This window comes from Rhinolophus hipposideros (assembly GCF_964194185.1).
Source record: "Rhinolophus hipposideros genome assembly, chromosome: 20".
Taxonomy (NCBI): domain Eukaryota; kingdom Metazoa; phylum Chordata; class Mammalia; order Chiroptera; family Rhinolophidae; genus Rhinolophus; species Rhinolophus hipposideros.
In genome coordinates, this window is record NC_138066.1 from 31,942,906 (window position 1) to 31,956,118 (window position 13,213).

Here is a 13,213-nt window from a genome sequence, read left to right on the forward strand (position 1 = left end):
ATCTGCAGAGCCCTGCGCTAGCTAGAATCCAGGAACACTGGCGAGGGACAAGTGGGCAGGGTAGGAAGGGCCTTGGGATGCCATGGATGGAGCTTAAGCAAGGGAGTGACATGGGCAGATCTGGGTTTTGGAAGGAAAGCTTTGGCCTGAGATGAAGGTAGACCTGACGAGAGCAAGACTGGCAGCCTCCTGGCACAGGGTGCAACTTCCAGAGGGCCTGCGGGGAGAAGGTGTGACGGGTAGAGGAGGGTCGGTTGTTGGGAGCCTAGGTCCTTCCTAAGCCATCTGAGGCCTTAGATCTAGGAGATGTGGCCCCCAAGTGGGCTGGGCGACGTTTACCCCCCACTGCCACCTTAAGACAGGCACTCAAGTATTGGGTGGGACTGGGTACCTGACATTTTGGACAATGTGATCCCAGGGCAGTGTTCTTGGAAGGTGGGCACGAGCGTGGGGATGGGTGAGGACCATCACCTTGTCCCCAGCCTGCCCCTCTTTAGGGACACTGACTACAAGTTCATACAAGGAGGCTTATGGCTTAGGCAACCCATCCCATACCAGAAAGGTGACTAGAGGACAGGAAGGCGGGGAATTAGCCTTAAAATAATATCTCAAATGACAGTCCTTGGACCACCGGCATCAGAATCCCTGGGCTATATGTTAAAAAGGCAAATTCCTCGGCCCTTCACAAACCATCTAAATCGAGTCTGGGGATGAAGCCCTGGAACCTGCATCGTTAATATACATCCCAAATATTGTGCACCCCAGTTTAAGAACCCACTCTACCACTCCTTTCTTTCCCGGCATCACCTCTCTGCAGCCGCTAGATGTTCTGTTAGGACCCCCTCCTTGATCCCGATGGACCCAGCCTCCTGGGAACCCCTCATGGGTGGCAGGCACCTCCTAGGAGCCCCTCCACCTGGCCCCAGCTATACTACCACCCTGAGGCTCCCCGCTCAGTGAGGCTCTGGGCCTCCTGCCAGAGTCTGAAAGTGCCGAGCTACGCCCTGCCTGCAGCTCCTGCCTGGTACCTGTGAGTGAGCGTTGTAGGGAGTGGGCAGGGCAGGGCCTGGGCATGTCTGGGCCTGGGTACCTCCGCCCACTGGCTGTCAGGAATGCACTGCCTGGGGGCGCTGGAAGGGGGCGGGACCTCTGACTACACATCTCAGCTCAGCCCTTACCCTGGGGAAGTGTTCCTGGGGACAGGTGTGCGGCTTCTCTAAGCAGAGCAGTGCTAGGCAGGAAGGCTGGCAGGGGCCAGTGTGGCAGCCAGGCCAGTCAGTCACCCTCTGTCTGGGCTGGGGAGGGTGCCTGGTGAGTCCGCTGCCGGACCCCCCATAACATGGTCCCTGGAGAGCCTGACAGGTGAGAGAGTGAAGTCACAGGTGGGAAATGAACAGTTCAGCCTAGGAGCCTAAGGGCCTGGTTCTAGGGTTTGTTCTGCCTCAAGGGGCAATTTCCTTTCCTTCTCTGAGCCCTGAGTGCCTCATCTGTAAAATGGGGACATCAGCTCTAACGCGAATCTCAAGGGTTGTTGGGGGAACAAATAGGTTCTTTCTTTGAAAGGGCTTTCTGACTATGAAGCCATGGCCGACACGAGCACTGTCATTCAGATTCTTGTGGCACCAGGACTGGCCCTAGCATACCCTTAGGCCTCCCTCTAGGCACCCAGCAACTTCTGTCTCACCAGGTTACGGAACCTGGAGCAGAGAGCAAATAGCGAAAGAGTCCAGTTAAAATTAGAGGGAGCAGAGGTCGGGATATGTTAGTACTTCCGCAGCCTAAGGAGACCAGGCCATGTGGTGGTGGTGGTAGTGCGGGAGGGTCCTGGGAGCTAGAGTCATTCTAGAATGGGAGCTCAGATGTGACTGGAGGTGGAGCCTGGGGGTTGGCAATGCCCTTGAAGGGGTGGGTCCAGGCCTCAGTGGGTGAGGGTCCCTGGGAAGCCCAGGCTGGATCCCAGGGCATGTCACGCAATGGCAGTGTGGCTGCCCCTGCTGCTACCCTGCCCAAGATGTCTGAGGGAGTGGGCTGAGGGACCCCTCCTCTTCGCCTCCTGGGGAACAGAGCACACAGAGCTGAGCATGAATGGCAATTGGATTGAAATAAATCCCCTTACCATCTCTACTCTCCCAGCGCTCGCCTCACACCAGTCTTGTGCCAACTGGTGGTTGGAGGGGCAGAGCCAGTGCCCTAATCCCAGGCCCACATCCCAACATCCCAGGCCCCTCCCTCCCCAGAGATTCCACTCGGAGCCCCACCCCCCACCCCCCTGGAGTATTTTTAGTTCGAACTTGGCCTGCTCAGAGGCCCTTTACGGCCCTCTGGCTCCCGGCCCGGGATCCAATGGGTGTACAGCCAGAGGACTTCGGGTGGATGAGGGTAGGCGGGTGTGCAGAGGGGCAAGTCCAGCTGCCTCCAGCCACAGCCAGGTATGGGAGAATTCAGAGGGTGGGAGAGACCTCACTGATGTGCCAAAGCAATGCAAAGTAACATGCAAATGAGCACTCTGCTGCCTGTTGTCAGATCTGGTCCAGATCCGAGTCCAAAAGCTGACCCCTTCTAGACCACCACTGAGCCACCCTCCCAGCAGCAGTCAGAAAGGAAGAGGTTAGGTGGGAGGCTTTGCTCAGCTCCTGGTGCAAGGAATAAAGGAGATCAGACCAAACCTCTCCTGTAGTCAGGCTGGCGGGGGTGCGTGGGCAGGGAGCCCTTCTGGGAGGTAGGGGGATGGGTAAAATGACATCGTAAGGGCTTTGAAACAGCTGCCTGTTCACCTTTACCTTTGGCTCCAGCCAGACAGCCCCCCTGGCTTCTCGGGAGCCCACTGAGCTCCAAGTTCCGGGAAAGCACTTCCTCACCCCTGCCCCATCACTCTTCCCCGGGCTCAAAGCTAATGGAACAGCCAAATAGAAAGCAGAATCAGAGGAGCTGGGGAAGAGGGACCAGGGGCGTCAGGGTACCAGGTTGGCTCCCCCAAAGATGGTGGGGTGATGCTCAGAGAAGTTGACAGCCTTAAAAGTCAACTTCCCAGACTCCTCACCTCAGGGGGGCGCTGGGGTGGCTCCAGTGAGATTTAAGTTAATCAGGAGGGGGCCAAAGGGTCCAGCACTCAGGCCAATGGGGCCCCCCTGTCTATTTCTCAGGGTTCCCTTCTACCTCAGGCCAGGAAGCAGGTGGGAGCGAGGCAGCTCTCAGATGTCTGGATCCCAGCTCTGTGCCAACGCTGCTGCCCGAATTAGCCATCTCCCCAGAGGTTGCTCCTGTGGTAGCTAAAACTGCAGCCCTCTCTGTCCTCCCCCTACTTCTCCTTATGATGCCCACCCAGCCCCCTCTCCCCTCTGGTGACTCAGCCCTAGAACCAGAGCAACAAGCTGGAGGAAGCAATAGAATGAGAAAGGACAGAAGACAGGCCTTGCTTGGCCCAAGCCTCCGATAAAAAAGAATAAGGCTGTTCTCATTTCTTCTCCCTCTCCCTTGCTCCTTAGTATTTTTTCCATATTTGATCCCTTAGGGCATTCTTCATGTCATCTAACCTCAATTCCTCTTGCTGCAACAGACATCCTCTTCCTCCTTTGTTTAGATCTGACCAAGCCCCTTTCGCTGCCTTTTTCTACAAGATCAGGCTTCCCCTGCCTCCCGCTCAGTTTAAAGCTCCTTGGTCTGGACTGGTCATTGAAGAGAGCCAGAGGAAAAGGACATACGCATGCAAGCCTGCTGCCTGCAGCCACAATTGCTATGCCCATTTTCTTTGGCATGAGCCTTGGAGGCTGCCAGGCGTCTGCTCTGCCCAAAGAAACGTGTTTTAGGAGAGCACAGCAGTCACCCTGGCTCCTGCCTCCCTCAGGTATGACCTCATCTCCCAGGAGCCACAGCAACCCCCATCCGAGGCTTCCCAGAAACCCTCATTGCCAGGCAAAGGTGAAAGGGAGAGAGAGCCCCAGAGGTACCTCCCATAGCCCATAAAGTCAGACCAGACCAGGACACCTGGATTCCCAGGAGGGAATGCAGATAGGTGCTGGGGGTGCACAGGGTCGGTGACCATCTCCCGGAGGAAGAATCCCTCTGCTTCCCCAGGGGTCCTCATGCATCTCACCAAGAAGCCCAAAGCACCTTGATCCTCTGCCCTGCTCCTCACCTTTCATGTCCAGAGACTGAGAAATTGGGGCCTGGGTTGGGGTGAGCCTCCCGTGTTGTGGGCAGGGAACACCAGTCCAGAGACGGAGATGACAGGGAACAAAAAGGGGCCACACCTGGGTTTTTAACCATTTCTGGAATAAGGCCTTCTTTGAGAATATGATGAAAAAGCTATGCTCTCCCCTCCTCCTGAGCCCCAGAACAATGAACAAATACATGTGATTTTACATATACTTTCAGGGTTCCCTGCACCTCCGGAAAACCTCCTATGAACCCCAGGCTAAGAATTTGTTCAGGACCATGAACCATCCCCCTTTCCAAAGGGACTTTGAGGCTAACAGATTAAGAGCCAGCTTGAGTAGCTGGTTCCCCTGAGCTGTGCACTCAGGCAGCTGTTCACATCTGGCTACACAGCTGGCTGCAGCTAAGCCCAGCTGGGCCAGCTGGCTCTCCCAAAGAGCCAACGGGCAGAATTCAGTGAGATAAGGAGATGAGCCAAGATCTAGAACCACTCCTGGGAAAGACTGAGCATACCCAAGAGAGTGACCCCGAACTCTATCTGGAACGACCTGCTTCTCTGAGGTTCATCAGTTTTAGGACTGTCTGGGCTCTTGGCAGGCCTGATGTCATCTCTAACTGCCCAGGATGAAAAGTAGAACCCCTCTGCTCAGCCATCTTGGGTGAGGCCCATGGGTAGTGAAGGCACAGCCAGGTTCTGGCCGCAGCACAAGAGCCTTCAGCTGCGCCTTGGCATATGCAGAGCATTTCATTCACATTATCTCATCAAAGCCCCCAGCACCCCATGAAGAAGGCGTGTTGTTCTCCTTCCCCTAACACGTGAGCAAATTAAGGCTGAGGTATGATTGACAGGTCCAAGACAGGAAATGGGCAGTGGACCTCTGGAGCTTCTTTCCCCACAATGCCAAGTTGCCTCTTACAGGGCCACATAGGCAGCAAGGAGCACCTAGATCCAGGGCCAATCCCTCTTTGGGTAAAACTGGCCCAGATAAGGGAAATGTCTTGCTCAAAGTCACATAGCACAGGGGGATGGTGGTATTGCAGAATCTTTTATTGACTCTAGCTTTCCATTATTTCCTGTTGCTTTTCTGATCTTCTCTTTACACTGTGTTGCCTTATATCATGCAGATTCAGCATGGAAAATCGGAAAATCTTTTTCTGGGTGGGGGCAGAGAGAGCACCAATATAGAAACTTGTGTTGATGGTCACTTAGGGTCTCCAAAAGATGGAGGGTTGGCCAAGGCCAGACTGCAGCTGCTGGGGCCGGACTGGGAAGGGTGTGGTGGCCATATACTCCGCAGATGGAATTGAGGCCAAGTTCAGGTAGGTTGGGCAGGGGCTGGGCCAGCAGGGCAGGAGCCAAGACTGGGGCAGAGTTTGGACTTTGGATATTCCAAGTTTCCTCAAGTTTCTGCAGGCCCCAGCCACACACCCTTTTTCTGATTGTGTCCTCTTACTTAGCGGGGTCAGACGCCAGGAGGGTGCAGATGTCTGGTAGGTCACCCAGCCCAAAGTGACAGAGGCTGCCTGGCCTGTCCTAAACACCATCCCTCCTGGGGCAGCCTCCCCTCCCCCAGCTGTCCTCTTCCCCAAATGCTGACCTCAACATACTAAGTCCATGGCACAGAAACATCTGAAACCTGGACATGCCCCTCTGGACATGAGTGTGTATGGTAGGAGTGGGGGTGGGGGCACAAGCAGCTGAGTGCAATCTCCTTCCCTCTCTCCCCTACGCCTAGTTCTCCCGCCTCCTTCTTCTTGCAGCTGTTGGAGAAGGAGACCAGAAGAAAGAGAAAAACACCACTTCGCTCTTCAAACCAAACAAACACACTCAGGGTTGAAGATTCAACATGAATCTGTGGAATGCAGGAAAGATGTCTGGTGGGAGGGCGTCACTGCTGCGTTGGGGTGGGGGGCAGGAGACCAAGCAGGAATTGGGACAGCCCCTCCTCTTTCTTCTACTCCTCCAACCTCAAGAGCTCAGAGGGAGCGCCTGGACAGCTCCAAATGCCCAGACTCTCTCCTCACATCACTTCAATCCCCAAGTCACCCCAACCGCCAAGCGCTGGTTGAGAAGTCCTCCAGTCTGGCTCTGCAGAGGGTGTGGTTGGCCTGGCCGCAGACTAAATGCGAGGTGTAAAGACAACGGACTTAAGTGCATGTGCCCATAGATGCTTCCCCCAAATAACGGGGAAGGGGGATCCACTAGGTGTTTCTCTTGCAGTTTCCCCAAGCTCCCAGCCCTGGAGAGAAGAGGCATGCAGTATACTAGGTACTCAGTTCACAGAATGGAAGGGAGCTAAGGAAACGGGGACCCCTCTTCTGCTCTCCAGAGAGTTGTGAAGGGCTGAGGGACTGCGTCTAGACAGGTTCTGGCTGGGTCAGCATTTGCCAATGATGACTGCCCCCCACCCCATGCCCAATCCCTCCACTTCCCGCCAAACCTCAGCAGCAGGAGGGCTGCCCAGGTCCCCGCCCCCTTAATCTTCACTCACGGGAGCAGGCAGCTCACAGGCCTGGAAGCCCGAGCGGGCCAAGACTTGGACTCAGCTGCCGATCGGCACCCTGCACGCACACGCTCTCTCTCCCACCCCACCCCCGCCAGCCTACTTACAGGTAGCGCTGCTGCCGCTCCGTCTGCCGGTGGAGGGCGACCGAGTAGCCGAAGAGGCTGCCCGGGTTCCCGGCCTCCTTCACCACCAGGAATCGGGTGTCCAGGTTGAAGGCGGAGGCGACGCGGCCGCCGGCGGCCACCATCAAGGCGAGGGCGCAGAGCATCGGGCGCAGGACGCGGGTGGCGCGGCGGGGGCCGGGGCCCATGGCCGCGAGCTGGAGCGAGGGCCGGGCCGAGCGAGCTGAGGGCGTGGAGCTGGGAACGAGAACCTGTTCACCTGCTCCCGGCGCCACCGGAAAACACTCCCGCGGGCCGCGTAATTGAGCCCCGCTGTGCTGATCAGCTTCTGGTCCCCAGCCTTGGTCAGTGTCGCGTCCGCTCAAGGTCTGCGCTCTCAAGATTCCCCTCGGAGGTCCGCGGGTCTAGTCTCCCGCCCGCCCAGCGTCGGGCCACCGCCCACCCGCCCCGGGCACCCTGCCCCCAGTCCTTCAGGGCCGCGCCCCCTCGGCCGCACGGTAGCCTCCGATCCCGGCTGGGCGGCGGATCTTTGCAGGCAGACTTGGGCGACAGCAGGGAGGACCGGAGGGAAGGAGAGTTATCCCCCCGCCCGCGCGCGCCCCGCCTCCCCACGCCCAGCTCTGCACCTCCCCACCTTGCGCGCCCAGTCGCGGCTCCGCTCTCCTTCCGGGGAAGAGAAAAGGTCCCGGTTCGGCCGCCGCCTCTTAAAGGGGCAGCACTGCCCCTCCCTCATCCTCCCCAAATCGGCTCCGCCCTCTCCCCCAAACACCTGTCGGGAGCCCCCAAAGGCTTGGATTTCCCTTCCCCGCCCCTTGCTTTTCAAGAGAAGCGTCGCCTCCGGAGCAAGAGATGGATTGGACCGGCGGGGCCGGGGGAGGGATTTGTCCCGCGGGTTTGCTGCTGCTGCTACTGCTGTGGAAGGCTTTTCCAAGAGCGGGCACCTCTGCTGTCCCGGCTGGAGAGCCCCAGCGTTGGCGCATCTGGGAAACGACCCCCGCTCGCCGCTGGCTGGAATGCCCCGCTCGCCTCCGCCGCGCTGGGAGTCCCTGAGAGGTGGCTGGCGGTCTCTGGGCGTTCCTCCTCGCCACCAGCCCCTTTGCTGTCCTCGTCGAGATTTTTTTCTCTTGCCCACCCGCCCCCACGCACCCCGCTCCCAGCTGGAAATGGTCCCTCCGCAAAGCCAGACAGATATTTAGCAGTAGTAAATAAACAAGCATCTGTAATCGTAATTAGCAACAAGACAGCGTTTTCTCCAAAGGGCTGCGCCTTCTGGTCTCCCTTGTAAGCCTGTCGATGTGAGAATGAGTCCCTGCTCCTAAGAGTGCCCCTCCGTGGCTAGGGAGCTGGGCCCAGACTGCACCGATTTCTCATTCACCTCCAGGGACTAGCCCACCAGAATCCCAAAGGTCCCCTGAGCTCCCTCCCAGGCTCAGACGGACTGTTTGGAGACTGGGCAGGAACGCCAGCCCCCGCAGGTGTGTAAGTGGGTGGTGCCAGTTGGAGGTAGGTGGGTGGGGCGTAAATGTTTGGTTACCCGCAGAAGAATCAACTAAAAAGGAAATTCAAGAGGTCACGATGGGTCTAACTCAGATTTCTTGGGTCTAACTCAGATTTCCCCATATTGCAGTGCAAAGACCCATTTCCTCTGACCATTGTTTTCTCTAGGGTAAAGGAGCTTTCCAGTTCAGCCCTCCCTTGAAGTTCAATTTAGAACCCCTGTGTCTGAGAGTTTGTAATAATGATAAGACCCATGTAGTAGTACTTATGCAGGGGGACGTATGCTAAATGCTTTACAAATATTATTAAATCCTCACAATAATCTCTGAGGTGTTATCTCTATTTCAAGATGAGAAAACGGAGGCTCAGGGAGGTTAAGCAACTTGGCGAAGGCCACACAGCTCGGATTTTAATCTCATGTAATCTGACCTCAGAGCCCTTCTTCACCACTTAAGCTAATAATTAACATTTGTACAATACTTAGGGCAAATCTAGGTTTTGTGGGGCTTGAAGCTTGTACAATTTGGAGCCCTCTTTAAAGAAAAGACTAAAGAATTAGGAGTATAAAGTTAGATTCAGAGCCTGGGAAGGACTCAGGCCAAACTTTACAGTTGATGAATCATTTCACATGCAGACTCTCATGTCATCCTCCCAGCCTCTCTGTAAATTCAGGATTATCATCCTCATCTGACTTACTAGGGAACCTGGATGTCTGAGATCACACAACTCATGGGAAGCAGAGTTAGGACTGGAAGCCACCAATCACAGCTGTGTCTTTAAGAGACAAACTGCAGGCAGATGTTGGTCAGACAGCCAGATGTGCCTACACAGAAGCAGCTGCGATAACAGTGTTCTCTGTGGTGTTTGGGGAGAGGACGCTCATCCCTGTCTGCCCTTAGGAGAACACTTGTTCCCAAGCTGTGACTCCCAGAGCCATCCAGCCTCTCTCCATGGTCCACCTGTGGCGCAGAGCCTCCAGGGGTCAGGAGATATCTGGGGTCAAGGAACAGGAAACTGACTCAGCTGGGAGTTGAACCATTACCTGGATCTCCTTCTGGCTGGCTGCTGCGTCCTCCACCTTGTTCTAGGAGAAGAGGAGGCAGCCACAGCCAAGAGCTTAGGGGCCAGGGAACACTCAGTGTAGGCAGGGGTCCCACCTGAAACAGCTTTAATAGCCCGGTGACGACACAGGAGGGCTCCGTGCCAGGCGTTATCTCTTTGGCCATCCCCAACAGGAATGACCAGCATGTCCGATCCTGGGGCTGGGAGCAGGAAAAGGATGAGGGATGGTTTTTCCACTCCAGGGGAGTGTCCACAGGGAATGTGGGAGCAGGAGTCTGGTTGGGGGAGGGCCCAAGCTCAGGAATGTGGGGGAGTGTCAGACAGATCTGGGGGAGATGGAATGGTAGAGGGAGACTTGGAGACTGGAAGGGCCTCTGGGCTGGAGAGATACAGAAAGAGAAATCCCAAGTTCATGCCAAATGTCCGAAATGCTCTGGTCTCAGTGACATCATCCATGACCTCATCTCGTCCTCTAGTTGACTTCATCGTGTCAACTCTTCCTCATGGAGAAGGGACCCACCTAGAAATATAGACAGAGAGAGAAACAAGGACATGTGAATAACATGCGTGACGAGGAGTCTGAGTCCTGTTTTTGATGTTTGACTGCTGACAGCTTAAGCTGTCAACTCTCCCTCCTCCCTTTGGGCCCCACACCTGGGCAAGCTGATGAGACAGCATGGGTGCTATGCTTCCTCCTTTGGAGTTCATGGGAGATTTGAACCATGCAAGTCCTTCCTGCACAAAAAAAGCCCTTCCATGACCTCATTCCCTAACCACAGTAAAAATCCTGGGCCAATCTCCTTTCTTGGCTCTCTCAAGCTATTTCAGACCTGCTTGAGAGGCCTGCTCTGCTTCCCTAGAGACCTCAGTTATGTAAATAATAAAACTTTTCATTCTCTCTTGATGTTATGTGTGGCGTCATCAGTCTTGACATTGAACTAAACCTTGGGTGGGGTCCATCTGTCTCTGCAGGACCATGACAACATGCACCTGTAGGTTCTGCAGGGTCAGGGAGGCTTCCTGGAGGAGGAGTACCCGGACAAGGGAGAAAGGAAGGACTAGCAAGAGGGAGTCTCAGGAGAGAAGAAAGCAGAAAAATTGGGGTCTGGTTTGGGGTGAAGTTTTCTGTCGCAAAAATGACATCAAAATTCTATAAAGGCACTTTCCATTTATTCAGCACTTGCTGTGTTTCTACCAGCCTTCGTCTGCCTGCTTACCCCCACACACCCCATCTTGGTCTCCCAAAGACCAGATCACACCACTTGCTCACTCACTTTTTACAGGAAGGTCGGTGCGTGGATGTTCACAGGCAGTTAGTGGAGAGATACTGAGATGGAGTGGAATTATGGTGCCGTGAGGGTTGAATGCAGGCTACCTTCTGCTCTCTCACCTGGGGCAAGTTACTTTCCCCCTCCAAGCCTCGATTTCTTCATCTGTGAAAAGAAAGGGCTGTAGAAAATTCCTCATTATTCCTCTACGGGTATCCTTTGTGCACCAAGGCTCCTAATGTTTGTTGAACCAAGTGGACCAAATCTCTGCTATTGAACTAAGACTCAGGTCTCTATCTCTGGTTTGAATTGAAAATGCAAATAACTGGAGAGAGAGGGAGGAGCTGTGAAGCTTGAATGGGTTTATCAGATTTCCTTTCTCCAGTGACCCAGATACAGGCGTGCGGGGGTGGGTGGGGCAAGAGCCCAGTCCCGGCAACTTCCCTGGCTCAGAATCTGTTGGCCTCAGACATTCACTGACAACCTACTATGTACTGGCACAGAGCTGAGAAGCCCCAGGGGTGTCAGAGATGAGCCAGCGCATCTCCCAGAGGCCGGGGTTTCATCCTGGTCTCACATTCTGAAAGCTCTCAAATTTAAACAGGCTAAATCCTCGTGACATTGTATTTTAGGGCTGGTGCTTATGGAGCAATGAGGGGGTGTTAGAAAGAACGTTTGGCTACAGCATGAAATTGGCATTGCCAAGAGAGAAGGACCCAGCAGGAAGGGGCTGCTGTAATAATTTCAGCAATTGGTGAGGGGCAGAGGGAGGGAGGAAGAGAGTGAGTGAGACGGCCCCAGGACACTGATTTGACTTGGATTTCAGGCACAGGTGTGGTGGAGCATGCCTGGGGTGGCAGAGGGAAACAGCAGAGGGGTTCTGGGAATAAATAAGCAGTGACCCCTTCAGGGGCCTGGTGAGCAGGCCCCAAACATCAGGAAACTTCCCTGCCAGTCAACACGCCCCATACACCGTCTTTCTAGTTCCCCCAACCCTCTCCATGGTCCCCTCACTGCCACCCAGGGCCTGGCCTTGCTGCAGATGGCCTGCCCTCCTGGCTTGGAGATTAGGACTCTGGTGGACTCTCCAGCATTCTCTATCTCATGCCAAGGTGGCACCTTCAAGGTTGGGAGGCCATAGGGCCCATGTGGTAGGCCTGGCTGAGCTGAGTCACCAGTCCCCCCGGGACCTTGCTGTTTCTGGGGGAGACTACTTACTGGCGGGGTTCTGTGCCCAGGTGAGAAATCTGGACAGGTGAGGGGCTTCATCTAACTTTTCCTCCCCCAAACTCCTACTAACTTCCTAGAGACCCTTCTGGGCATGGAGGACCACTTGTGGTTGTCTGTGGAGCACTCCTACGTGTATGTTGATTGGAACGTGTGTCTGTGCACACGATGCCTTACGCGTTCGTGTGTGTTTGCCTATGGGACTACACGTCTCTGAATGTTTTATGTAATCTGAATGTGGAAGGGGAGCTGCTGTTTATTGAGCACCTCCTGTGGACCCAGCCTTTTATGTATGTTATCTTCTAAAACCCTATGAGGTGGAGCTGTCTCCCACTTTACAGCTGAAAATACTGCGGTGCCTACCCTAATCATCTTGGTTACCTTCTATTCCTCCAGGACACCACAGCTTAGAAGTCACATTCTCTGAGTGGAGTCACCTGTCTCTCGCTCCCTGGAGGAGGGATCCTGCCCATGGATTATCACGGCCCCTTCCAGCTCCCAACCTGGCTTTAGCTCCCTCCATCTCACTGAAACCTTCTCTCTGGCACCAGCTTCCTCTGATGGGCAAATCCCACAGTTGTCTCTGTTCTTGCCCCTGACTTCTCCAGGGTGGCAGCAGTGACTCTGTTAACTGCCTTCTGTGTTTAAACTCTTCTGCACCCTCTCCGGGGCCGCCTCCCTGACTGTCCCTTCCCAGCACCGCCGCCCGCTGAGACTCCTCAGCCTACCCTGGGCTCCTTCTGTTTGGGGTCCTAACCCCTCTGTCTCCCAGACCACCCCCCTTGTGCATCACCATTCTCCTACCTGCTGCTGACACCCGCCCAAGCCCCTCCAGACTCCAGCCTCGACGGTCAGCTCAAGCCAGCCACCTGGCTGGTCTCCGACAGGCTCTTCAGGTCGAGTGTCCAGAACAGACTTGGCATCTCCCCCTGTACCCACAACCTACTCCCCTGTAACAGCCTCTGCCTCAGTGGCTTTTCTCTAGCACGATGCCACAGACACCCTGGGGCCAGCCCACAACACTTGATCTTCTCACATGCTGGTTCCTCTGCCTGGAGTGCCCTTTACCCTCTTGTCCACTTGGAAAACGTCCACTTGTCCTTCAAAATCTTTCATGAGTTTTCACTTCCCTCCCTCACCCTGTTCCCTATTTTCCCTACCCCGCCCCCCACACACACACGTAGTCACTCTTGACTCTTCCAGGCCTTGCACTGACTTGTAGCCTGGGCTTGTAGTATGATTACAGACTGTGATCTTGGATGAGTCCCTTCACCTCTCTTCGCCTCAGTTTCCTCACTATAAAGTGGACATAAAGATACCAGACTCACAGGTATGTTGAAAAAGAGCAGGACGAGGACCCAGAAGTCACTTGCTA

The 13,213-nt window shown here is 55.1% G+C and overlaps 1 protein-coding gene and 1 long non-coding RNA gene across 5 annotated transcripts in view; both read right to left on the reverse strand.

Moving 5' to 3' along the window:
* The window catches only part of ITGA3 (integrin subunit alpha 3), a 29,036-nt gene extending 21,574 nt beyond the window's left edge, over positions 1-7,462 (reverse strand). Inside the window, exon 1 of one of the 4 annotated variants that reach the window (XM_081028653.1) lies at positions 6,767-7,462. In XM_081028653.1, the coding sequence (XP_080884779.1) occupies positions 6,767-6,972 (206 nt within the window). In that variant the 5' untranslated portion in view covers positions 6,973-7,462. The remainder of the gene's footprint in view (positions 1-6,766) is intronic. The other 3 variants (XM_081028652.1, XM_081028654.1, XM_081028655.1) reach the window with 3 other exon arrangements.
* A 519-nt stretch (positions 7,463-7,981) lies between these two features.
* The window catches only part of LOC308488448, a 29,807-nt gene continuing 24,575 nt past the window's right edge, over positions 7,982-13,213 (reverse strand). Inside the window, exons 2-3 of the long non-coding RNA XR_013991899.1 lie at positions 10,618-10,792; positions 7,982-9,863 (exon numbers count right to left, since the gene is read on the reverse strand). This is a non-coding gene — a long non-coding RNA (uncharacterized lncRNA). The remainder of the gene's footprint in view (positions 9,864-10,617; positions 10,793-13,213) is intronic.